General features: G+C 46.9%; 1 protein-coding gene across 6 annotated transcripts in view; it reads left to right on the forward strand.

Annotated features, from left to right (window-relative positions):
* The window catches only part of ppp2r3b (protein phosphatase 2, regulatory subunit B'', beta), a 39,339-nt gene that overhangs the window by 6,155 nt on the left and 5,959 nt on the right, over nt 1-27,225 (forward strand). For 5 of the 6 annotated variants that reach the window (XR_008834610.1, XR_008834611.1, XR_008834609.1 and 2 more), the window contains exons 3-11: nt 19,525-19,710; nt 20,030-20,133; nt 21,378-21,480; nt 22,828-22,902; nt 23,002-23,088; nt 23,843-23,999; nt 24,599-24,647; nt 26,439-26,528; nt 27,024-27,199. Coding sequence is in view for 2 of the 6 variants with exons in the window: in XM_056439086.1 (XP_056295061.1) it covers nt 19,525-19,710; nt 20,030-20,133; nt 21,378-21,480; nt 22,828-22,902; nt 23,002-23,088; nt 23,843-23,999; nt 24,599-24,647; nt 26,439-26,528; nt 27,024-27,199 (1,027 nt within the window). In the remaining 4 variants the exon portion in view is untranslated. Of the gene's footprint in view, nt 1-15,918; nt 16,331-19,524; nt 19,711-20,029; nt 20,134-21,377; nt 21,481-22,827; nt 22,903-23,001; nt 23,089-23,842; nt 24,000-24,598; nt 24,648-26,438; nt 26,529-27,023; nt 27,200-27,225 lie in introns of those variants that run through there. The other variant, XM_056439110.1, reaches the window with a different exon arrangement.

The following is a 27,225-nucleotide window of genomic DNA, read 5'->3' on the forward strand; positions in this document are numbered from 1 at the left end:
GGTTCCTGGCAGTCAGGGTAGGGGCCAACACAGAGCTGTTGAAGGTGATAGTCAGGTCGTGGGTGGGGGAGCCTTTCCCTGGAAGGAATAGTAGCTCAGTCTTGTCAGGGTTGATCTTCAGGTGGTGAGCAGACATCCACTGAGAGATGTCAGTCAGACAGGCAGAGATTCGTGCCGCCACCTGTGTTTCGGACGGTGGAAGCGAGAAGATCAGTTGGGTGCCATCAGCATAGCTATGGTAGTAGAAGTCATCAGTGCGTATGACAGAGCCGAGAGAATTTGTGTACAGAGAGAAGAGGAGGGACCCAGGACGGAGCCTTGAGGAACCCCAGTAGTGAGAGGACAAGGATCAGACACAGATCCTCTCCAAGTTACCCGGTAGGTGCGGTCTTTAAGGTAGGAAGAGAAAAGAGCGAGTGCAGTGCCTGAGATCCCCAGGTCCTGAAGAGAAGAGATCAGGATCTGGTGGTTCACGGTGTCAAATGCTGCAGAAAGGTCGAGAAGGATAAGGACAGAGGAGAGAGGCTGCTCTAGCAGTGTGAAGCTGCTCAGAGACAGCCAGGAGGGCAGTCTCTGTCGAGTGGCCGGCCTTGAATCCAGACTGGTGAGGGTCAAGAAGGTTGTTACTGTGGAGATAGGAGGACACTTGGCTCAAGATAGCTCGCTCCAGAGTTTTGGAGAGAAAAGGAAGAAGAGAGACCGGTCTGTAGTTGCTGACTTCAGACGGGTCGAGCGTGGGTTTCTTCAGGAGAGTGTTGACTCTCGCCTCCTTCAGAGAGTTAGGGAAACAGCCAGTTGAGAGGGAGCTGTTAATAAGATGGGTGAGGAAGGTCAGAAGGTCAGGAGCAATAGCCTGGAGAATGGGAGACGGGACGGGGTCAAGGGCGCAGGTGGTCGGTCGGGCGGAGGTCACCAAGCTAAGAACTTGATTAGGAGACAAGGGGGTGAAAGAGCAAAGAGAGGGGATGAAGAAGTTAGTGTTGGTGAGGTGATAGAAGATGGATTTGTAAAGGAGGAGCGTATGTCGTCTATCTTGTTTGTAAAGTAGTCGACAAAGTGGCTCGGCAAAAGGGTGGAAGGAGGAGGGGACAGGGGATCAAGGAGGTTGGAAAAGATAGAGAAGAGTTTTTTGGGGTTAGAGAAGGAAGACTGAATTTTGGTCAGGTAGAACGAGCTTTTGGCTGCAGAGATAGAGGAAGAGAAGGAGGAGAGGAGAGATTGATAGAAGAGCAGGTCTTCCGCTTGATTCGATTTCGCCATTTTCTTATCGTCGCTGAGGGTGGCTCTCTCGGCGCAACGAGTCCGACAACCACGGAGCCGGAGAGGATTTCCGAACCGGTCGTGTCTTAAAAGGACAAAGAGAATCAAGAGATGAAGACAGGGAAGAGAGGAGAGTGTCTGCGGCAGAGTTAGGATGCATGAGTGAGAAGCAGTCAGTTGAGGGGAGAGCAGATAGGACAGAGGAGGCCAGAGAGGAGGGGCAGAGGGTGCGAATGTTGCGGCGTACAGGTGCAGAGTCTGTAGATATGGGTGGGTTGTCAGTACCAGAGAGCGAGAGAGAGTAAGAGATGAAGAAGTGGTCAGAGACATGGAGAGGAGTCACAGTGAGGTTAGAGGTAGAGCAGTTTCTTGTGAAAATGTAGTCAAGGTGGTTGCCGGCTTTGTGAGTAGGAGGGGAGGGACTGAGTGAGAGGTTAAAGGAAGACAGTAAGAGTAAGAGATCACATGACTTCTCTGTCTGGATGTTAAAGTCACCCAGAAGGATGAGCGGGGGGCCGTGTTCCGCGAAGTTCGATAGGAGGACGTCTAGCTCGTCCAAGAAATCTCCCAAAGAACCAGGGGGACGGTAGAGAACAACAATGTGAAGTTGAACCGGATGAGTCACCCTCACAGCATGGAACTCCAGGGCTCCAGACTAACTTTTTTAACTAGGAGCACAGTCGCTCCTAACTTAAAATGTTAGGGGCGCAAGCAGAAAATTTAGGGGCGCACTTTTTCCTGGGTCAAAATGGGTCTTGGGTGGTCCCAGAAAAATATTTTGCGCGCTACGCGCGCACCTTCTGTTCATGCAGTCGAGCTATTGAGTGCGTGATCAGCAGCTGGCCGCTCTGCCGTGATACGCGCACACAGGTGAGCACACCTCCTTGAAACATACTATTGAGAACATATTCGCTGACATGAACCTGATGAACACAGTTGTTTTTTGTTTTTTCAACGCAGATTTTTTTTTGCCTTAGGCGCTCGGGATTTGTCATAGGCGCTCGGGAAAACGGCTTAGGCGCGCGCCCAAATTTTCTCTGCAGGAAAAACCCTGACACTATAAATCGACTTGCAAAGTTTTCCCATCATTTTTACTGTATTACTGATAAATAATTTGACAATATACAATCTTATGCCTGTTTGCCTTCATGAACTGCAAAACATTCACAACAGAGAACTCTTCAGAAGTTACTGTATTGAGTTTAAACATATTTGAAGAGAAAACATACCTTGAGCATGTGCATGTTGCACTTCGATGTGGCCAACATGCACAGGTTTTTGGTGCCGATCACCGATCACTGAAATCAGTATCTGCCGATTACCGATCACTGAAATCAGTATCTGCCGATCACCGATAATACCGATCACCGATCACTGAAATCAGTATCTGCCGATCCGATAATACCAATCACCGATCACGGTGTTGATTGAAGCATTCTATTTATTGTGTAGCATTATTGCCTAGGACTATGAGGAAATACATATATAAAGCAACTCAAACATCAAAGAAATTACCGATTTCTTTAAACATTTAGAACTTTTACTTTGAAAAATTTCCTAATTGATACATTAAAATTGTTTGATTGCTATTGTAGAAAATTTCAGATATGTATGGAACACATCTGCATCATTCATTTCCTGGAACTCTTGGGGAAATCTATATACAGGACTTTTCTTAACATACAATAGACTGACTAATTTTTATAAACTCTTCCTTGGTACAGTAAACATTTTTAATGTTAGCATAATTTAAGCTAAATCTCAGAAACGATCTATAAAGATACAACATCAGTTCATTGTTTACTTTTATATGTTCGTGTATGATTTGTCGACATCTTATTTTGATAAACGGATGTTGTTTCACGTGGTTCTTTCCGCTAACTTTGCAAAACCGGATGTTGTCACTTAAATCCTTCCGCTAACGTTATCAAAACCCTCGCGCGCTCCAGATCGAATGCGTTTACCGTGAGCATCAGTCTATAGGGGCAGACATGTGAGAGTCGGCTGAGTCGACCCAGTGATTCAACTCGGGGGACGGGGACGCCGCTCGGTGGTGAGGATCCCCTCGTGGACCTCTCACTCTGCGGCCCTCGCCCTCGTTGTGTCTCCGCTGCGGTGCGCCTCTTTTCACACATTAGCCCCCCCCCTCTCACACACAGGCCAGCCTTCTTCTTCTTCGGTTTTCGTCCTTTCTTCTTCTTCTGGAGTTAATGTCGGTTAGCAAACCAGTCATTCAGGCATTACCGCTAACTATAGTGGGCTGAAGTGTAGAACAAGTTTGTAAACAACAAAAATATTTAATAAAAAAAAAAAAAATCTGCTAATTTACTGGTCGCGCATGCGCGAGTTGATGAAAAATTTACTCGCACTGTGTCTAATTTTAGGCGCAAAATGCGACCATTTGGTCGCAGTCTGGAGCCCTGAACTCAAAAGTCAGTGGGATAAAGAGTGGAAGCGGGTAGGGACAGAAACACCATGTGGGTGAGATGAGTAAACCTGCACCTCCACCCCGACCAGAGGGTCTGGGTGTGTGGCTAAAGGAGAAGGCAGAGGAGAGAGCAGCCGGGGTAGACGTGTTGTCTGCTGTGATCCAGGTCTCAGTGAGAGCCAGGAAGTCAAGCGACTGCTCCACAGCAAAGCCAGAGATGAAGTCGGCCTTGCGGTTGGCTGACTGACAGTTCCAGAGGCCTCCTGTGACCAGCTGCTGGGTGTGAGTAGAACGGGTAGGAAGGATAACAGAGGAGGGGTTCCGGTACATGAATGAGCGAGTCCTATAGTAACTACGAGTAGAGATACGCACAGGTATGGAAAAGACACACATATTCAAAAAATGGGGAAATACTCAGCCACCCCCGAAGACTCCAACGGAAGACTCCTATGTCTTTGTCCTCCGAGTCTCGACTCCAACGGAAGACTCCTATGTCTTTGTCCTCCGAGTCTCGACTCCAACGGAAGACTCCTATGTCTTTGTCCTCCGAGTCTCGACTCCAACGGAAGACTCCTATGTCTTTGTCCTCCGAGTCTCGACTCCAACGGAAGACTCCTATGTCTTTGTCCTCCGAGTCTCGACTCCAACGGAAGACTCCTATGTCTTTGTCCTCCGAGTCTTCGTCCGATGAGTCACGCTGACGCTACAGCTGACGCGAAAAACCCCACCCGGTTATGAGCCCAAGTTAGTGCCAATTACCTCCAGCCGCGTTGACACCGCCCCTTGGCTTTTGGTATTCAAATGACACTCAATAGAAACCAGGTGACGATCGCTCGTCCAATCAGTGAAGATTCAGGTGTCGGAACACAGGACACACCTCTCTACCAAAACAACTCCTTAAAACAGGACAGACTAACAATCTAGCAGCTTTAAACAACAAATACAACAGTAACTTTAGCAGATAAAACTAGTTTAAAGAAGATACTTAGCAGGATCCAAGTAGTCAGTAGTCTCGCCTCACAGGTAGAAAATGCACACTGCAGACTTGGCCCCGGGAGATCTTTTTAAAGACACTCAGCCAGCCGCGTTGACACCGCCCCTTGGCTTTTGGTATTCAAATGACACTCAATAGAAACCAGGTGACGATCGCTCGTCCAATCAGTGAAGATTCAGGTGTCGGAACACAGGACACACCTCTCTACCAAAACAACTCCTTAAAACAGGACAGACTAACAATCTAGCAGCTTTAAACAACAAATACAACAGTAACTTTAGCAGATAAAACTAGTTTAAAGAAGATACTTAGCAGGATCCAAGTAGTCAGTAGTCTCGCCTCACAGGTAGAAAATGCACACTGCAGACTTGGCCCCGGGAGATCTTTTAAAGACACTCAGCCAGCCGCGTTGACACCGCCCCTTGGCTTTTGGTATTCAAATGACACTCAATAGAAACCAGGTGACGATCGCTCGTCCAATCAGTGAAGATTCAGGTGTCGGAACACAGGACACACCTCTCTACCAAAACAACTCCTTAAAACAGGACAGACTAACAATCTAGCAGCTTTAAACAACAAATACAACAGTAACTTTAGCAGATAAAACTAGTTTAAAGAAGATACTTAGCAGGATCCAAGTAGTCAGTAGTCTCGCCTCACAGGTAGAAAATGCACAAAATCAGTTCATTGTTTACTTTTATATGTTAGTGTTTGATTTGTCGACATCTTATTTTGATAAACGGATGTTGTTTCACGTGGTTCTTTCCGCTAACTTTGCAAAACCGGATGTTGTCACTTAAATCCTTCCGCTAACTATCAAAACCCTCGCGCGCTCCCGATCGAATGTGTTTACCGTGAGCATCAGTCTCTAGGGGCAGACATGTGAGAGTCGGCTGAGTTGACCCAGAGATTCAACTCGGGGGACGGCGCCGCGCTCGGTGCGTGAGGATCCCCTCGTGGACCTCTCACTCTGCGGCCCTCGCGCCCCGCGCATCGTCTCCGTTGCGGCGATTGAAACGTCTGATAGTTCGCAGCTGTTCGGCATCTGATCGCTCGGAGTTTGATCGGCCGTTTTGAGAACGCCGATCAAAACCGATAATGGGAATATCGGCCGATATGGATCGGCGCCGATCAGATCGGTGCATCCCTAATGATTGGTTATTATCCGGGGACCATTTGATTAGATTTTGGGATCGATCAGGTCAAAGGTCAGGGTCACGGTCATGAAAAGATCAAAATCTTCTTTTTACCATAGCGCGGTCAATTTTTATCCAATTGGCATGCAACTAATGCCAAAATGTTCAAAATTCAATGCCTAATCTTGTGTTATGCAGGGTTTTTCCTGGGTCAAAATGGGTCTTCGGTGCTCCCCAAAAAAAATGTTGCGCACGGTCTGTGTCTCTCTATCTATACGCGCACCTCACTGTTGCGTATTGATCAGACAAGAAGACACGCTTATCAACTCGATTACTATTGATCAAAACAGAACGAGGGTTCGGCTGTGGCCTACTTGAAACATACTATTGAGAACTAGAGATGCACCGATCAGGTTTTTTGGTGCCGATCACTGAAATCAGTATCTGCCGATCCGATAATACCGATCACCGATCACGGTGTCGATTGAAGCATTCTATTTATTGTGTAGCATTATTGCTAGGATGAAAGTGTCGAAAATCAAACACTGCTAAATTATTCTATTTTTGTTTGTGGACTTGGTTGAACTGAGATAAGCCTAGGACTATGAGGAAATACATATATAAAGCAACTCAAACATTAAAGAAATTACCGATTTCTTTAAACATTTAGGACTTTTACTTTGAAAAATGTCCTAATTGATACATTAAAATTGTTTGATTGCTATTGTAGAGGATTTCAGATATGTATGGAACACATCTGCATTATTCATTTCCTGGAACTCTTGGGGAAATCCATTTACAGGACTTTTTTTAACATACAAAAGACTGACTAATTTTTATAAACTCTTCCTTGGTACAGTAAAAATGTTTTAATGTTAGCATAATTTAAGCTAAATCTCAGAAACGATCTATAAAGATACAAAATCAGTTCATTGTTTACTTGTGTATGATTTGTCGACATCTTATTTTGAAAAACGGATGTTGTTTCACGTGGTTCTTTCCGCTAACTTTGCAAAACCGGATGTTGTGTCACGTAAATCCTTCCGCTAACTTTATCAAAACCCTCGCGCGCTCCCGATTGAATGCGTTTACCGTCAACATCAGTCTATAGGTGCAGACATGTAAGTGTCGGCTGAGTTGACCGCAGTGATTCAACTCGGGGGACAGGGACGCCGCTCGGTGCGTGAGGATCCCCTCGTTGACCTCTGACCTCTGTCGGCCCTCGCCGGGCGCATTTACTCCGTTGCGATGCGCCGCGATTGAAACGTCTCTGATAGTTCTCGCAGATGTTACGTCATCTGATCGGCCAAGTTTGATCGGCCGTTTTGAGAACGCCGATCAAAACCAATAATGGGAATATCGGCCGATATGGATCGGCGCCGATCAGATCAATGCATCCCTATTGAGAACATATTCGCTGACATGCACGTGATGAACACAGTTTTGTTTTTTTGTTTTTTTCCATCGCAGACTTTTTTTTGCCTTAGGCGCTCGGGATTTGTCATAGGCGTTCGGGAAAACGGCTTAGGCGCGTGCCCACATTCTCTCTATGCAGGAAAAACCCTGGTATGCGCTCTACAGAGTGACTTTTTAAGTCCAAATCACCTTCATGCTTGTATACATTTGCCCCCCCCCCCCCTCTCCCAGATTAATAACACACAACTGCTGGACAGTCTGTGCATATTCCTCTGTGATGTGCGTCGTGTCATGTGGCCTCACCGCGTCACTCAGTATTAAAGCGTTCGTGAAGTCGTATAAAGTAGGGCTGCAACAACTAATCGATAAAATCAATAAAAATCGATTATTAAAATAGTTGGCAACGAATTTCATTATCGATTCGTTGTCGCGCGATTATTACAGTGCTCAATAAGTCACGGAGTATAAACAAAGTTGAGTTGAGCGCAGAGCGGCGCAGGAGAAACAAGAGCGGAGCGAGAGGGAGAGGAGAGACGGAACGCTGCGTTGTGAGAGCCAATCAGCGCTGAGCTGCTCCTCTGTTGATGAATCTAATTGGCTGCTGCTGCTCACGTGGCGCTGGAAGCGGAAGTCATTCACGTCGTCGGAGACATTCACGGAGCTAAGTGCGCCGACGGGTGACGTTATGACCCCAGACACCAGGGCGCTACATGTCACGACGTGTGCGGCATTTCCACAAGAGTATAACGTAGAAAACGTGGTTATTTATTCCGTGGCGGATAGCGGAAAATATTTTGCAACGGAGATAAGCCACGACGCTGTGAGCGCTGCGTGAGCAGACATTTAACGGAGCGGAGCAGCGCGTGAGCTCTGATCGCTCTTTTAATTAAGTATCGATACTAAAAATATGCTAAATCACATTGTTTTTAACGTACGGGTACTTTGTTAGTATCGCTACACCGTGCAGCGTGACATCAGTAGATGTAGCGGACTAACATTCAAGCTAACCTAACTTCCCAAACGCTGTGGACATCTGAACGCTGATTGGCCGAGACGCGACACGTCTCATCAAAGATGTTTTATTGCGAAGAGCACCACTTCACATTTTTTCCGCGTCTCACTGCAATCTCAACGGCAGCTAGCCAGGTGAAAAAAATAATAAATCTGAACGCGTCTCTGATATTGTTCAGGGGGCCGGTCCACATGGGGACCACTGCTCAGGAGAGGAAAGCTGTCAGTCTGTTTGTGACGGGTTCATCACCATGGTGACCAGTGGGTCTCCAGGACCTTTCCATGACTTTAAACCACATTTCCATGATTAAACATTTTGTGAAAACTCTGTCTATACGTGACAAAGTGAGAAGATGTAGTATTTAAACTAACAATGAGAATTCCAAAGCATACCGTATATATACCGTGTAAATTAACATTTGAATAAAACAAATTTGCATTACTTATCCAAATATTTTGGGATTTTATTTTTTTCAATTACTTTTCTAGGCCTGCTAATAGCCATTTAAAAATTCCATGACTTTTCCAGGTTTTCCATGACCGTACGGACCCTGTTTTGAATAAAGGGTTGACATTTTTTTTGTTGTTTTTTTATCCAATTAATCGATTAATCGATAAATAATCAACCGATTAATCGATTATCAAAATAATCGTTAGTTGCAGCCCTAGTATAAAGTAATACTACTATTTAAAGCCAACAAGATGAATTCCTACATACGAATGCATTCTTCGAAGGATTACTCAAAAATTCAATTAATGTCTCGCTGCAACAGCTGGTCTGACTTTGACATCAGACGCCGATATAGATAGCCTCGGTTGCCTTGTGTTGGCATGAGACACCCAGCGCTCTGCCAATGGGATGAGGCGTGGCAGCACATTCATCCTCTCTGTAATTTTCTCTGAAACAACTTCTATTAGAAGCTGCTCATTTTCCAAATACGCGGTCATAGATTTGTCATTTGCACCACGTACAGTAAATAGCGGCTTTCCTATAAAGAGCCCGGCTTTCCGCTCAACAGCTGACGTGTCCTCTGCGGTACGAGTGCAATAGGTCACGCACAGACACTCGATAGTTTTAGCGTTATAGATCAGTATAAATACATTTACTCCGAGGGTTTGGTTTTTTTTCTTCAGTTCTCAGCGTCCGCATTTAGGATCACGGGTTCTTTCGCAAGATGTATTCTGGTAACGTGTCCGGTCGCGCTCAGCAACGTCGAAGCTATTTGAAGCGAGGCTCCAGGCTCACGTTCTCGGTGGCCTGAGCTGTCAGAAAGAACCAGGTGTCGGAGGGTTTCCCACAAGTCCGTTTCTTGTGCAGTCTTGGGAATTTCTCAGTATGAAGTGTACCATTCCAAACGTTGGGTTTCAACAGTGAATCGGTTGATTAAGGCCTTTTTTGGGACGGTACAAAGAAATATGAGGTGGCTAAGTACGTCAGCATTTTACAAATATCTCTGGAGCACAAAGGCACCTTGTGCACTGTGCCAGTTTTTTTGTTTGTTTTAACTTTATGGAACGTTATCTCACGCCTTTTTAATTTCTTTACCCTGTTGTCATTCGTCTCATTCGTGGTCCATACGGTCATGGAAAACCTGGAAAAGTCATGGGATTTTAAAAAGGTCATTTCCAGGCCTGGAAAAGTCATGGAAAACACGTAAATCATAAAAGTTTTGGAAAAGTCATGGAAATTTGTATTAATCACACGTTCATTTACGCCGAGTTTAAAATAATTAACATGTTTTTTAAAGGAAGACGCTCAAAATATAAGCCGGCGTACGCTCTCAATACGCAAAATGTTCTGAATTGTTCATGTTTTTTTCCCGAGATTTCAGTTTGATCATGGGAATGTGGTTTAAAGTCATGGAAAAGTCCTGGAAATGCATTGGTCAAAATGTGTAAGAACCCAGTCATTTGACTTTTTCTTTATACATCAACCCATCACTGAACTAGAACAGGCACTCGGTAGAGCGCATACCTTCGCATATCACACGATTGGGCATTGAATTATGAACATTTTGGCATTAGTTGCATGTTAATTGGTTAGAAATTGATTGTGCTATGGTAAAAAGAAGATTTTGACCTTTTCATGACTTTGACCCGATCGATCCCAAAATCTAATCAAATGGTCCCCGGATAATAACCAATCATCCCACCAAATGTCATGCGATTCGGTTTAATACTTTTTGAGTTATGCGAGTAACACGCATTCAAATAAATAAATACACGGCGATCAAAACATTACCTTCCGCATTTTCAATGCGAAGGTAATAAGCCCGGTTAGCTTAGCACTCGCACTCGCCACGTCGTTTGGACTCTCCCCGTTGTGAAAACCCTGACGATATCAAATTGGGGTCATTTTTAAAGTCGGAGCATTGTCACGCCTTCCCTGCAGCTTCTCTGTGTTCGGGTCCTGACCCTTTGCTCCTGGTGCCATGCGGTCCACACGGATCTTCCGACAAACCCCCACGGCGTCGGAACAGTCCGGCGCCGCGCCTGCGTTATTGCTCTTACGCAAGCCAGCTGGTCCGCTCGCATCGTGCTCTACTCGCCGGCCTTCGCCCGGGTCCATGTTGACAGTCAATCGGGCCTATTTCTGGCCCACGTTCACATGTATCCCAAATCCAGTCCTCAGACATCCAATCGGGGTGTATCGGGCCAGAGGACGCTCTAGCTCCGCCCCCACTGGGATGTTCCCTCTGCGTGGGCGTACCATGGTACATGCAACTGGTTCAATCATGTTCGCGACGCAGAAACTAAAGCCACGGTTTGTGTGATGTTGTGTTTGCTTGTATTGACAGTTTGAGAAAGCCCTCTGGGAGAGTTCTAATCGGTCCTGCTCCACCCTCCTGTGATATGCGTCTCCACTGCGGTCGCCCATCAGCCTCGCATGTCGTCTCTTGAATGTCTTCTCGCCTTTTTTAGGGCAGCTCGACTAAAACACGACGTCAACAACTTATGAATAGTCATCCGACACCTGGGAGTTCTCACTGCTCGACCTGCCGCTAGTACCTTACGCAGTGTGTTTTATAACATCACGTGTTGGGTAATTAAAGGACGTGACTGGACTCGTGTTTCTGGATAAATCAGATTAAATTTTTTATCTGTAATCTGTAAAATCCCAAATGGTCTTTACCACCCGGTTTTCACCACAACAACATATAAGCACTAGAACGGGCACTCGGTAGAGCGCATACCTTCGCCGCAGCCACTTTTTTGGTACCTTTTCCGACTCATTATTACTTAACCCAGCTTTATTCGCCGTCGGGCACATTTTCAGATTCGCTCTATTCGTGTCATTCGCCTCATTCGTGCTGCCCGGCGAAAATGTGTGTCATACGCAACCATTGGTGTCCGTGCAGTGACTCTGCGTGGGATCTTCTCGCGTGAAGAACTCACAGTGCTTTTGGTGTGAACACAGAACAACCGCAGCAGTCATGGAAATCATTTCATTTTAAATAAAAAAGACGCGCTCCTTCTTTTTTTGTCAATGAATACTTTTGTTTGCGCACAGATTAGCAGCCAGAGAGGTGTGTGTCTGTGTCTGTCTGTGTGTGTGTGTGTGTGTGTGACTGTGTGTGTCTGTATGTGTGTCTGTGTGTGTGTGTCTATGTGTGTATCTGTGTGTGTCTGTGACTGTGTGTGTGTGTGTGTCTGTGCGTGTGTGTGTCTGTATGTGTGTGTGTGTGTGTCTGTGTGTGTGTGACGTACAGTGCTCTTACTGTAAGGGCTCCGGTTGTTTGTAAAGAGGTGTTCCTCAGTCCACCCCCTGCTGTTCACACCGTGTGTTTTATTTATTTTAAAAGACCGACAGGACTGTTGCCGCATATGTAAACAAACGCATCCTAATCCTTTGTTGTCTTCTAAACCGCCGTCTCTAAAACAGACTTATTTTTGATTGCGCCAACACGAGGTCGGACAGAACCGTGTTCCTCGTGAGCTGACAGTTGTGATCTACCCGTGTTTTATTTGTCTCTACTTCATTTCTTCGGCCCCGGTGCTTTCCTTTGCACGTTTGATTTGAATTGATAACCGGGACCAGGGCTCCAGACTAACCTTTTTTACTAGGAGCACAGTGGCCCCTAACTTAAAATTTTAGGGGCGCAAGCAGAACATTTAGGGGCGCACACAGGGTTTTTCCTGGGTCAAAATGGGTCTTCGGTGCTCCCCAAAAAAAATGTTTGCGCGATGCGCGCGCACCGTCTATTCGTGCAGGTCGAGCTGTTGAGTGAGTGGTCAGCAGCTGGCCGCTCTGTCCATTCACGCACCTCACAGTTGTGTATTGATCAGACAAGAAGACACGCTTATGAACTCCAGTGTTTCCCCTACCATTATAACAGGGTCTCTCCCCCCCCCCCTCCCCCGTCAACAATTCTCGGCTCGCGTGACAGAGCGATGCGCGCGCCGACATCGAAGTTCTGCCGTGATGCGCGCACACGGGTGAGCACACTCTCACCACCCCCACACCCACCCCCCTGTCAACAACTCATCTCGGCTCGTGCGCGCCAGAGCTCCGATGCCGGCGCGCGCCTCGCTCAGCGGTGATGCGCGCACACAGGTGAGCACACCTCAGTGTTAAATTAAGCTCAGGGCACCAACATGGCTAGCGGCACTAGTCCCGCCCCCCTGAAGCTGTAAACCTAGGGGAAACACTGAACTCGATTACTATTGATCAAAACAGAACGAGGGTTCGGCTGTAGCCGACTTGAAACATACTATTGAGAACATATTCGCTGACATGCACCTGATGAACACAGTTTTTATTTTTTTTCATCGCAGACTTTTTTTTGCCTTAGGCGCTCGGGATTTGTCATAGGCGCTCGGGAAAACGGCTTAGGCGCGCGCCCAAATGTTCTCTGCAGGAAAAACCCTGACACACTATAAATCGACTTGCAAAGTTTTCCCATCATTTTTACTGTATTACTGATAAATAATTTGACAATATACAATCTTATGCCTGTTTGCCTTCATGAACTGCAAAACATTCACAACAGAGAACTCTTCAGAAGTTACTGTATTGAGTTTAAACATATTTTAAGAGAAAACATACCGTGAGCATGTGCATGTTGCACTTCGATGTGGCCAATCAAAACATTTGTTGGTTTCTAGAGATGCACCGATCAGGTTTTTGGTGCCGATCACCGATCACTGAAATCAGTATCTGCCGATCCGATAATACCGATCACCGATCACGGTGTTGATTGAAGCATTCTATTTATTGTGTAGCATTATTGCTATGAGGACTATGAGGAAATACATATATAAAGCAACTCAAACATTAAAGAAATTACCGATTTCTTTAAACATTTAGGACTTTTACTTTGAAAAATGTCCAAATTGATACATTAAAATAGTTTGATTGCTATTGTAGGGGATTTCAGATATGTATGGAACACATCTGCATTATTCATTTCCTGGAACTCTTGGGGAAATCTATATACAGGACTTTTCTTAACATACAAAAGACTGACGAATTTTTATAATCTCTTCCTTGGTCCAGTAAAAATGTTTTAATGTTAGCATAATTTAAGCTAAATCTCAGAAACGATCTATAAAGATACAACATCAGTTCATTGTTTACTTTTATATGTTCGTGTATGATTTGTCGACATCTTATTTTGATAAACGGATGTTGTTTCACGTGGTTCTTTCCGCTAACTTTGCAAAACCGGATGTTGTCACTTAAATCCTTCCGCTAACTTTATCAAAACCCTCGCTCGCTCCCGATCGAATGTGTTTACCGTGAGCATCAGTCTCTAGAGGCAGACATGTGAGTGTCGGCTGAGTCGACCCAGTGATTCAACTCGGGGGACGGGGACGCCGCTCGGTGCGTGAGGATCCCCCCGTGGACCTCTCACTAGACTGCGGCCCTCGCCCTCGTTGCGTCTCCGTTGCGGTTTGCCTCTTTTCACACATTAGCCCCCCCCCTCTCACACACAGGCCAGCCTTCTTCTTCGGTTTTCGTCTCCTTTCTTCTTCTTCTGGAGTTAATGTCGGTTAGCAAACCAGTCATTCAGGCATTACCGCTAACTATAGTGGGCTGAAGTGTAGAGCAAGTTTGTAAGCAACAAAAATATTTAATAAAAAAAAGAAATCTGCTAATTTACTGGTCGCGCATGCGCGAGTTGATGAAAAATTTACTCGCACTGTGTCTAATTTTAGGCGCAAAATGCGACCATTTGGTCGCAGTCTGGAGCCCTGGGGACAAAAGTTAGCCGTCAAACGAACGCCTCATCGAGCGCCTGCAGTGTCCCGCGTGGACGACAACAGGAACTGGGTTTGAGTGGAAAGCTGTCGACTTGTGAAATAACAACAACAAAAACGTAGGTCTGTTCAAATAGCCTGCTGGCGTGGACATGTCTGTACCACTTCTGCTGAATCAACAAAAACAGCAGGAGGATAGAGGGAGGTGCTGGGCTCTCCATACGACCCCCGAGCGGTTGGATCCGCACATTGGTGGAGAATTGATGAAATTGCCGTCGCTCCGGGGGAAGCGGCGCCCGGATGTAGATGTTTGTTTGAGGACTAAAGATACACACCCTTGTTTTCCAGGTCCAGTTTCTTGGATTCCGCAAACAGCCCATACTGGTGCTTTTAATAGGCGCAGACTTGTTTGGTCATCAATCTTTGAATTTGACATGTCCCCCCCCCCCGCCCGCCCATATGGCCCATCGACTATAATAAGACATGGAATGGCTGGCAGCCCAGACTTGCAAAGGGTAGGCAAAACAACGACCGCCCTTAGATAAGAAGCAGAATCGTTGTATCGGATACGTCTATTTGACCTACATTCTTGTTATCTATTATAAAGGAGTCGTACCGTGGTCGTGTGTTTCTTTGCCAACGCCTCATTAGGTTTATTTTGTCTGCCGGTTGTTCTTGCGATTCATGCTTTCAGGCAGATTTGGTGACAGATGCAGGCGGAATTAGCATGTGGCTGAAATACATATTCCATCACTTCTGGGTTTTTATTTATAATTCCCCCCCCCCCCCCCCGTTAGCGTCCGTGGGTGCCGTCCAACAGGAAGGGGCATCCAGGCCTCGGAGCACAAGCAATGCACAGGGTTCGTACGGTCATGGAAAACCTGGAAAAGTCATGGAATTTTAAAATGGTCATTTCCAGGCCTGGAAAAAGTCATGGAAATAAACTTAAATCCTACAAGTTTTGGAAAAGTCATGGAAATTTGTTATAATCACCTGTTCATTTACGCCGAGTTTGAAATAATTAATTAATTTTTTAAAGAAAGATGCTCAAAATATAAGCCGGCGTACGCTCTCAATACGCAAAGTTTTCTACAGTTTTCATGTTTATACCGAGATTTCAGTTTGGTCATGGAAATTTGGTTTAAAGTCCTGGAAATTCCACTGGTCAAAATGTGCAAGAACCCTGAATGCGTCTGTTTGTGTGGGAGATGTTCCGAGAGGAAGCCGGTGAACACGAGCGGTGTGTCGCCGCGGTATCGAGGCGCATCCCTCTTTTGGCTTCCCGGGCCGCTGCGAGCTGCAACAACAGGTCCGTCTCTTTGCATAACCTTCCACGAGCGCCGAGGAATGCAAACTGGAAAGGGCAGATCCATCGCGCACACCCCTCCCATCCCAGTGACTCTCGCACACAAACACCCCGCCGCCTCTTATCTCCCCACCGGCTTTGAGGCAAGGGCTCCCTGACCCTGTGCGGTGTGTGTGTGTGTGTGTGTGTGTGTGCGACGGCAGCAGCAACAGGCAGAGCTGAGATTGTGCGACCGGATCTGGAACGGGAGAGAGAGTCACAGTAGCAGCTGCTGCCTCGCGTTAAGAGGCTCTCGCTCTGACAGAGGACGATCACAGGGACACGGAGGACTCCCGCCGCCGCCTCGCGCTCACAGGGCGCACCGAGCCATCCGCACAGCCGGGGGGATAAAGGCGGATCGAGGCGTCGCGTTTTCCCGCGTTCATGTCTTCCCCGTCCTGTCCGGAGCGGGGATGAGGGAGCTGTCTCTGCGCCAGGAACCGGACCTGAGGAAGGAGTTGGCCCTGCTGGCACGCGGCTGTGACTTTGTCCTGCCCTCTCGCTTCAAGAAGAGACTCCGAGCCTTCCAGCAAGGACAGGCAGGTGTCGAGTGTGTGAGCGTGACCTCCCGGCAACGTCCGCTGGTATTTGTGTGCTTCACGTCTCGGTATCTCGCGTTGCTACGTATTCTCTTTATTCAAGGCCACTTTTGATTTTTTTACGGTAATTCTACCTGTCCCTCACTCCTCCCCTGTTTTATAAAGGTGAACTCCAGGTGTTGTTGGAGCGCGCTGCACTTTGAGGACAAATGAGTTGCGTCACTGTCCCGAGGCGACTTTTCATCGACTAGCTCGCTGCGCAATTAAACAAGGTGATTGTTGCGCAATCACACCTACTTTTTGCAGCTGTTTTGGGGTCAGGGCATTCTTCTGTCGAGAGAAATGAGACGTGAGCCGGGTTTATTTCGGGGGGGGATGTGTCATCTTGCGTGGTCTGTTGTTCGATTTACTGTCCTTTTCCAGACCCCGCCGTCGTGAACGTGCAAAATGTCACGCGGCTTAGCGGTGGCGCGAGAGAGCTCTGCGAGCGTGGCGCGAGAGAGCGACGGCGACGGGAGATGTTTATGTCCTTTTATAGCCACGGCTGACGGCGGCGCGCAGGACGGAGGAGAGCAGAGGAGCAGCAGCATTCCTCATTCCTCCGGTTGAAGTGAGCCGAATCCAGCAGAACCGTTCACTTCAGTGCTGACACACACCACTTGTAGAATTGGATACGGCTGGATTTAGTTCTCCGACTGTCATTTTAAGGTTTTCGTGACGCTTATGTGGGCGTTGCCAAATCCAGCGAGACTTGAGAACAATTGGTAGAATGTGTCTGAGCGAAAGAAGCAACACAATGGCGTGTGTGTTCTCGCTCGAGGCCGTGGAAACCGATCCAGTTGGCAAATCGGTCACGTGCGTCGTCTTTGGGTTTGGGATGACGACCGAGAGCGAAACATGCGCCGCTCGAGCTGGTTTGAGTAAGTGGCCGATACGTGCAACATAACAAACGTTGATCCTGATGCATTCTGGCTCCTTAAGTGTGCGGCTTCATGGCTTCACGTGCTCTTCGTCAGCAAGGTCTTCATCGAGAGATGTCTTATAAATACATGTGATCTGCTCCCAGCTGTGCTCATTCGGCGTAACGCATCACACACGTTTGGAATGAGACGTGTCGTTGCGTCAGTGATAATTGCATTATATCATCGTTATTGGACTTAAAAAGACAAAGACAAAGAGAAGTGGTCAGGAGGACGTTCCCGTGCTGTCGTGTATTGAAAAGCTATGAAGACCGTAACAAATTAAGCTCAGCATTTCATCTGATCATGAGCTAGAAGACCCCTAAATCCACACTCGCCACCCCAAAGAGAACACCCACACATACGCCTCGTACTCCTTTATATCTGCTTTAATCAGGTCCTGCACCAGTATCAATGTTGACCAATCTATTCCATTCAATTATTCATGTTACTACATTATACACACAAAATTGTAGTACCTGTTTAAGTTCTGGGCAATGTATTGCTGCAATAAAAAAAAATTACATTTGAATTGTTAATTTAGGTGTTAACTTACACTTGTGTGTTTATTTGTTACATTTAGTTTTACGATGTTCGAGGCGATTCGGCGTCTAGACTGAAAAAGGTGGATCCGTGCCGCCCTCGTTCAAACCTAAGCCCATGTGAAGGGAGCTCTCTGACACGGCGACGTTGCCATCGCCTTGTCCTTTATCGCCGTTGTCCATTAAAGAAGAGGTATTTTTAATGGACTGGCCTCGTCAACGCAGACGAAACAAAAGTTGCCGACACATGCCAATGTCGGTGTGTGTGTGTGTGTGTGTGTGTGTGTTCTGAGGCCACGGGGTTGTGTTGTGTGTGCGCTGGCTCAGTCGACGCCTACTGGAATACGTGAGTCACGAGTCACGCTGTTTACAAGATCAAAAAGTCTCCTCGGAATTTACGTCGTCATTAACCCTTGTGTTGCCTTAGGGTCATTTTGACCCGAATCAATATTACACCCTCCCCCCATTAGGATTAATTTGACCCCATTCAATGTTTAATGTCGGTGTTCTTTCGGTAGTCAACAAACAAACATAAAGTGCCTCACACTTAAACTTGGAAAACAATATTAATTCTAATAATTTTCTGGAGGTTTTAATTGTTGGCGTCAAATTGAACCCAAAGGGTAAAATATGTTAGTAAATATAAAGGTAACAGGAGGGTGAAACATTGAATCGGGTCAAAATGACCCAAAGGCGGGGGGAGGGTGTAATATTGATTCGGGTCAAAATGACCCTAAGGCAACACAAGGGTTAAGAAAATCTTCAACTTGTCAAAATTCCAGTCCGTATTTATAATTCACACATCATTTCCAAGTAGGTTCCCACGGATCACAACACGAGGAAGTCACTTATATTTCGTGGTTTCCTTGTTAGATTCATGGTGTTTAGAAATATCGTTTTGTTTGCAGTTAGATTAAACAATGTACGTTTTAAAGACCGTTTACTTTGTGACGCCACAGACTGGGGATCGTATTCCAGCGATGACCGATACTCGAGATTACATTACATGTCATTTAGCAGACGCTTTTATCCAAAGCGACTTACAATAAGTGCATTTCAACCTAGAGTACAAACTAAGAGCAACAAGAATACAGGAAGTAACATTTCCTCAACATAGTCGAACTACAAAAGTACCACAATAAGAGCTATTTAAGTGCCACTGAAGTGCTAATCTGTGTTTTAATCCAGATATAGTCGGAAAAGGTGTGTTTTCAGTCTCCGGCGGAAGATGTAGAGACTTTCTGCTGTCCTGATGTCAGTGGGGAGCTCGTTCCACCACTGAGGAGCCAGGACAGCAAACAGGCTGGATGTAGAGTGATGAGCTCGAGGTGCAGGAGGCACAAGACGATTGGCTGTTGCCGAGCGGAGCGAACGTGCCGGGGTGTACGGTGTGACCATATCAGATGACATCAACACATCAGTCTGTTGTTTCCAACAACAGACTGGAATGATTGAGTCAAAGTGTGCCATTAGTGACACTTGACACGCCTTAACTTAAAGCTATTAAAGAGTGATAATCAAAATGGAAAACATATTACAGGGTTACAGATACATGGATACGAACTATCTCGTACTGCGTAGTCACAACTATTCCCCGATGAGGCTCGGGGAGGTGTGGCCTTCTGCCGGAATGCTTGAGCCGCTAGCTGTTGCTAGCGTCAGTGGCTAACAGTGTGTGTCTGTGTGTTTTCAGGCCCAGGTGAGGACGCAGGAGCCCGTCTCCACAGCGCTGAGCGAAAGCATTCCAAAGTTTTACTTCCCGCAGGGCCGGCCCAAAGCCAACGTCAACATCGACGGCCTCATTGCCGAAGTCGAGAAAACATTTTCCCGATTCCCAAATGAAAGGGCCACCATTGAGGACATGGGGCAGGTCGCCAAGGTGAGGACGCGTGCGTTTGCGGCGCGGCGGTGAAAGCTGCCACCCAGCAAAATTGTTTTCACGAGCTCCCTGACTTAACCGACGTTGCTGATTTTAAACCTCTTTGGAAAATATGCTCTCCCTGGGGGGGCTGAGGGCAGCCTGAGTGAAAAGATAAATGACAGCTGGATTCCCTCCGGGTCTTTGAAGTGACTCGACGCTGCTCGTCGAAACCACCGGGGTCACCGTGTCGTGTTTTCATGCTTTACAGACCTCGTGTACCTCCTCTAGCTCCACGCCACACACTTCCCCAACGCTTCTGTTCCCCGTGTCTCCCCAGGCCTGCGAGTGTCCCGTCTACTGGAAGATGCCATTGTTCTGCTCGGCCGGAGGCGACAGGACCGGCTTCGTGTCCGTCCACAAGTTCGTGGCTATGTGGAGAAAGTAAGACAATGGCTCTCCTTATTCGGGCCGCGCCGCCATGCCGGGTCACTCGCACAATCCCCCCCTTTGAACGACGGTGACGACTCGCTGAGACGACGGGCGTCTCCGCCGTCGCAACGCTATCCGTTTAGTTTACAAACGGAAGTCACCGATCGCAAAGAGGAGGAGGCGATGAGGCGCACAGTGCGTTCGAGTATAAGCGTTGATTTCAGGGCCTTTCCGCGTGAAATTGAAAGGACCGCCACGGGGGCATTTGTAACGCCGGCCGTGCTCTTGGTGCCCGTACATCCGCGCTCTCCAGGGTTTTTCCTGGGTCAAAATGGGTCTTCGGTGCTCCCAAAAAATGTGTGCAGGTCGGGCTGTTGAGTGAGTGATCAGCAGCTGGCCACTCGGTCCATTCGCGCACCTCACAGTTGCGTATTGATCAGACAAGAAGACACGCTTATCAACTCCAGTGTTTCCCCGACTATTATAACAGGGTGAAATCTCCACCCGCCACTCTGTAATTTTCGTCTTCCCCCCCCCACGCAAACAATTCTCGGCTCGTGCGACAGAGCGATGCGCGCGCCGGCATCGAAGCTCTGCCGTGATGCGAGCACACGGGTGAGCACACTCAAATTAAGCTTAGGGCACCAACATGGCTAGCGGCACTAGTCCCGCCCCCCTGAAGCTGTAAACCTAGGGGAAACACTGAACTCGATTACTATTGATCAAAACAGAACGAGGGTTCGGCTGTAGCCGACTTGAAATATACTATTGAGAACATATTCGCTGACGTGATGAACACAGTTTTTATTTTTTCCATCGCGGACTTTTCTTTGCCTTGGGCGCTCGGGATTTGTCATAGGCGCTCGGGAAAACGGCTTAGGCGCGCGCCCAAATTTTCTCTATGCAGGAAAAACCCTGGCTCTCGTATTAAGGCGCCTGGAGAGAACCGGGTAGACCTGGCCTCTGACTCGAGCTCCCAACCTCGTCGTTCTCAGACGAGAGGCCGCCACATCCGACCGCTCGCCCTATTTCCCCGTCGCTCGCGTACCACTCGGGCGCTCGTAATCACCGGGCAGCGATTCGGAATCCTAATTCTAGAATGCATTATACCTGCACTTGCACTTATGAGGGGGGGGGGGGGGGGACGGAATTTCATAACGTATGCTCTTGAAAGAATGATTAAAACAAAGAGAGAACACAAGAGCCAAAAGGAGGGAGTAACCGTGCAACCATCTGTTCTCTCTTTTCTTCCCCAGAACCCTGCAGACCTGTCACGACGACGTTTCTAAATTCATGCACCTCTTGGCCAAGCCTGGCTGTAATTACCTGGAACAAGACGACCTTATTCCGTTCCTGCAGGTACTGGCTGCAGCCCACCCAGGGAGAGGGCTGGACTTGGCATGGCAGCATTGCATTGGCTTGAGGGGGGGGGGAGGCGGCTTAATTTAGAGGCTGCCCTGCTTGAAGTGGCGCTTTTTTTTCCTGTGGCGGGGCACTAATTCACTGTAAGCCGGTGACACGGTGGAGGGGGAGTATCCTGCGAGGAGGTCTAATCAGTAGTAGAAATGAACCAGGAAAGGATGACAATGGAAATATGATACACGCAAGATATCGCTAAAAATGATCCTGGAAATCCTGAATTCCGGCTTCACCGGACGGTTTCATAGATCGCCGTGTTGACCGCGTGGTCAGCCTCGACATGTGGAACTGCTGTGTCTGTGTTCTCATCCCTTCTGACGAGCCGTTGGCGCTCCGCACAGGCCCCGCCCCTTCCCGCCCCGCCCTCCACCCGACTCATTCTCATGCCGGCAGGAGCGGCCGGGCTGCGCCGTCAGCACGCCGGCAGAGATGCATCATGGCACCCGCCGTTTAATTTGCACGGTCCCCGCTCCGCGAATCGCCTTTGACTGTTTTGATGAATGAAAGGCGGATTGCAGTGGAGTCGATTTGACTGTCCCCGCCTGTTTCCCGCGTCCCGTGATTTATGTGTTTCTCTATGATTTAATTTCTCACACACAAAGTCAATGAGGCACGGCGGAAATAAGGCCTTTTAATTTCATTACCGCCTCCGCATTGTCAACAATCTCTCTCCCCCCGGCAGAAAGGGATTAGGGGTAGAATACAGAAGAAAAAAACACACGGGTGGGGGGGGGGGGGGGGGTTCATGGCAATAATGTAGCTCCAGTTGGGCTGAAAGGCAGCGTGGCCCGGTGGCAGGAGGGCAGAGACGGTTCAGAGCCGTCACCGGCGAGCGTCTTCTCTCCGGCGGTCCCGTCCGCTTTAATTTCGTCCCACAACCGGTCCGCCCAGTGCTCCGTGCCTTCAAAGGAACATTTGAATTGGCCCGTCCCAGCAAAGCCCGGAGCCATTTGACTTGACACGGCTTCATGAATAAAGCACATGTCACGACGGAGTGACGCAGATGGACACCGACGACTCCGAATGTCTGAACAAGCCGGCCCTTCAACGCCTGCTCCGATTGTCACGTGTACCCGTCGCTCAAAAAAGACAACGCCACGCGCGCGTTGCCATCCACTCGTCTCCGTGAAAAAGAAACTCCAGAAATGTGTCCGGGCTTGTGTTTTCCTCATTGTTGTCGGCGCAGCATGTCGCCGAGCTGTCCTCTCTTTCTGAGGGGTGTGTTGTGGAAGCGAGGCAGACATGTCGGTACACGCCGAGTGAGACGCCTGTGCTCTCTCCGTCCAGGACGTGGTGAACTCGCACGCAGGCCTGGCCTTCCTCAAGGAGGCGCCGGACTTTCACTCGCGCTACATCACCACGGTACGCGACCACGTGACTCATCGAAACGCCACTAATGGAGTTCAGCCGGCGCTTTGCTCAGTCACTCGTGATGACGCTGTCCGCCGGTGTTTTTCGCAGGTGATCCAGAGGATCTTCTACAATGTGAACCGCTCATGGACGGGAAAGATAACGTGCACCGAGCTCAGGAAAAGTAATTTTCTTCAGGTACGTGACCACAATTGCAAAACAATGTGTTTTTTTTCACTCTAATATAATTTATATGCTAAGGGTGTCTTTTGGTTCTTTAAAATTCTAGAAATATTGATTGTTTTAACCCTCCAGTTACCTTCACATTTACTAACATATTTTACCCGTGGGGTCAATTTGACCCCAGCAGTTAAAACCTCCAGAAAATTATTAGAATTCATATTGTTTCCCAAGTTTAAGTGTGAGGTACTTTATGTTTGTTTGTTGACTACCTAAATAGCCCTTTAAATATATAAAAAAGTTGATATTTCTTATATATTGGACACAGTGAAAAACAGCCTGGGGTCAAATTGACCCCAAAGAACACCGACATTAAACATTGAATTGACCCTAACGGTAACAGGAGGGTTAAATGTACCAGTGGGAGCTTTTTCATATAAACGTGTCTTTAATTGCACATTCATAAGTTTAAATATGAATCTTTATTAACTAATACTTCCACTTGATTTGAAGAAAAGCTGTGTTAAACATGTCTGGTTTAACTAAGGGTAATTCTAATATTATCTTTTGTAGTTTGGGCCACACTTTATTTTTGTTTTGTTTACATTGTTCTCACCATATTGTTGAGTACAGTAGCTAAAACATTATCTAGGAAGCCGGCCTGTAAACTATCATGGGCAATTTGGTGTATATTTAAAAGATGTTGATCACAAATAATAATACAAAAACTTCTCAAGGCCATGACCTTCTTTTTCTTCTTCTTCTCTCGTAGAATTTGGCGTTGCTGGAGCAGGAAGAAGACGTGAACCAGCTGACCGAGTTCTTCTCCTACGAACATTTCTATGTCATCTACTGCAAGTTCTGGGAGCTGGACACCGACCACGACCTCTACATCGACCAGAAGGACCTGGAACAGCACGGCGACCAAGGTGTGCACACGCCTGGAAAAACTGTATATCTTCTAAACGCACACACACACACACACACACACAGTTCAAGGGACACGTGCCTTGTCAGAACACACACTTTCCTTTAACCATCCTCATTGTTTTGTGCGCCCAGCCCAAAACTCCAGGAAAACGATTTAAAAAGTGCTCGTAAACATTATCCGGTCGCGGGTTTTTGTTCCCGCTCGCCCACAGACACGTTCACAAGACCACGTCTTCGGCGCTTCCTCCCCAGACACTCCACGCCACATGTTCTTGGTCTGCGAATGAGAGGAGGGGGAGGGGGTGGGGAATGAGAGAGCAGCATTTATCCTCTGCTCGACTGACACCATGTCGGGAACAGTTTCCACCACTATATGGGCCAAAATGAAGACCAGAAGATTTATACAATTGTCACGAAGAAGAAGAAAGAGAGCGAGCGCTTACACGAGACAGTCTGTGTTTTCAGTCTAAGGATTAATTGTGTGTGTTGTGAATAAGCGTGAAAACTGTCATGAGAGAATTATATTTCCAAAAGTCTGGATTCTAAGTTCTCTCTTTGCTCTGTCCCCCCCCCCCCCCGTCATGCCCCGCCCCCACAGCCCTCTCCAATAAGATGATCGAGAGACTCTTCTCAGGAACAGTCACGAGGTAAGCAGGGTTTTTCCTGCATAGAGAAAATTTGGGCGCGCGCCTAAGCCGTTTTCCCGAACGCCTATGACAAATCCCGAGCGCCTAAGGCAAAAAAAAGTCCGCGATGGAAATAAATAAAAATTGTTCATCACGTGCATGTCAGCGAATATGTTCTCAATAGTATGTTTTAGGGATGCACCGATCTGATCGGCGTCGATCCATATCGGCCGATATTCCCATTATCGGTTTTGATCGGCGTTCTCAAAACGGCCGATCAAACTTGGCCGATCAGATGACGTAACATCTGTGAGAACTATCAGACGTTTCAATCGCGGCGCATAGCAACGGAGACGATGCGCCCGGCGAGGGCCGCAGAGTGAGAGGACCACGAGGGGATCCTCACGCACCGAGCGGCGTCCCCGTCCCCCGAGTTGAATCTCTGGGTCGACTCAGCCGACTCTCACATGTCTGCCCCTAGAGACTGATGCTCACGGTAAACACATTCGATCGGGAGCGCGCGAGGGTTTTGATAAAATTAGCGGAAAGAACCATGTGAAACAACATCCGTTTTTCAAAATAAGATGTCGCCAAATCATACACTAACATATACAAGTAAACAATGAACTGATTTTGTATCTTTATAGATCGTTTCTGAGATTTAGCTTAAATTATGCTAACATTAAAACATTTTTACTGAACCAAGGAAGAGTTTATAAAAATATGTCAGACTTTTCTATGTTAAGAAAAGTCCTGTTTATAGATTTCCCCAAGAGTTCCAGGAAATGAATGATGCAGATGTGTTCCATACATATCTGAAATCCCCTACAATAGCAATCAATACATTTTAATGTATCAATTAGGACATTTTTCAAAGTAAAAGTCCTAAATGGTGAAAGAAATGTCATTTTTTAAATGTTTGAGGCGCTCTAGATATGTTTTCCCTCAGAGTCCCAGGCAACGACTGATGCAGATGTGTTTAGGACGTCCCTGATATGTACTGTCGCAATTAAAAGATTTTTCAAATTAAAAGTCCTAAATGTTTAAAGAAATCTGTAATTTCTTTAATGTTTGAGTTGCTTTATATATGTATTTCCTCATAGTCCTAGGCAATAATGCTACACAATAAATAGAATGCTTCAATCGACACCGTGATCGGTGATCGTTATTATCGGATCGACAGGTACTGATTTCAGTGATCGGTGATCGGTATTATCGGATCGGCAGGTACTGATTTCAGTGATCGGCACCAAAAAACCTGATCGGTTCATCTCTAGTATGTTTCAAGTCGGCTACAGCCGAACCCTCGTTCTGTTTTGATTAATAGTAATCGAGTTGATAAGCATGTCTTCTTGTCTGATCAATACGCAACTGTGAGGTGCGCCAATGGACAGAGCGGCCAGCTGCTGGTCACTCACCAGCCCGATGTGCACGAATACACCTGTACAAATGCAAATGAAATTTCCACTCAAAATGCTGACAAAAGTCTGATTAACGATTTCAACTATTGTCAATCTATTAGCCTATCTATTTTAATCTAAAGTGGAAGCAAAATGATTTCCTCAAGCATAGCCTCCATTATTTCAGAAAAAAATAATATAGATACATAGATGTCTGCTAATTACGGTGACATGGCAATATAGACCGTGCACGCGCAGCGTGCCAAATTTTTTTTTTTAGAGCACCGAAGACCCATTTTGACCCAGGAAAAACCCTGGTAAGGGGAGAAGGCCACAGACTTCAAAGGGAGCCCAGCGGTTCTTTTTATTTGAGAAAAGACTCATTTAATCCGTCTGTGGTTTGTTCCGCCAGAGACCGAAAGGTGCACAAGGAGGGGCGGCTCAGTTACGCCGACTTCGTCTGGTTCCTCATCTCCGAGGAGGACAAGAAGACCGACACCAGGTACACATCTTCCGTTTCTTTAACCCTCCTGTTACCTTCAAATGTACTAACATCATTTACCATTGGGGCCAATTTGACTCCAGCAATTAAAACCTCCAGAAAATGATTAGAATTAATATTGTTTCCCAAGTTTAAGTGTCAGGTACTTTATGTTTGTTTGTTGACTAACTAAATAGCCCTTTAAATAAATAAAAAAGTTGATATTTCTGATATGTTTTACACAGTGAAAAACAGCCTGGGGTCAAATTGAGCCCGAAGAACACCGATGCGTACAAGTTGTGTTCAGGACAGTGAAAACATATCATCATGTGAATGTTATGTTCTTCCAGTTGTTCCCAATAAATTAGGAAAAGTCATGAAATATGAAGCAAAAAAAATGATGTCAATCATTTATTTAGAGACGTTAAACATTGAATGGGGTCAAATTGACCGCAAAGGTAAAAGGAGGGTTAAAGCCTTCATCCTCACCTCACCTTCCTTCCCACCCGTGTCCAGTATAGAGTACTGGTTCCGCTGCATGGACCTGGACGGTGACGGCGTGCTCAGCATGTACGAGCTGGAGTACTTCTACGAGGACCAGTGCCAGAGGCTGGAGACCATGGCCATCGAGCCCCTTCCCTTCGAGGACTGCCTCTGCCAAATGCTCGACCTCGTCAAACCTGAGGTCGAAGGTCAGAGCCCGTTTTACGATCACACG

The sequence above is a fragment of the Pseudoliparis swirei genome, chromosome 2, assembly GCF_029220125.1.
Source record: "Pseudoliparis swirei isolate HS2019 ecotype Mariana Trench chromosome 2, NWPU_hadal_v1, whole genome shotgun sequence".
NCBI lineage: Eukaryota > Metazoa > Chordata > Actinopteri > Perciformes > Liparidae > Pseudoliparis > Pseudoliparis swirei.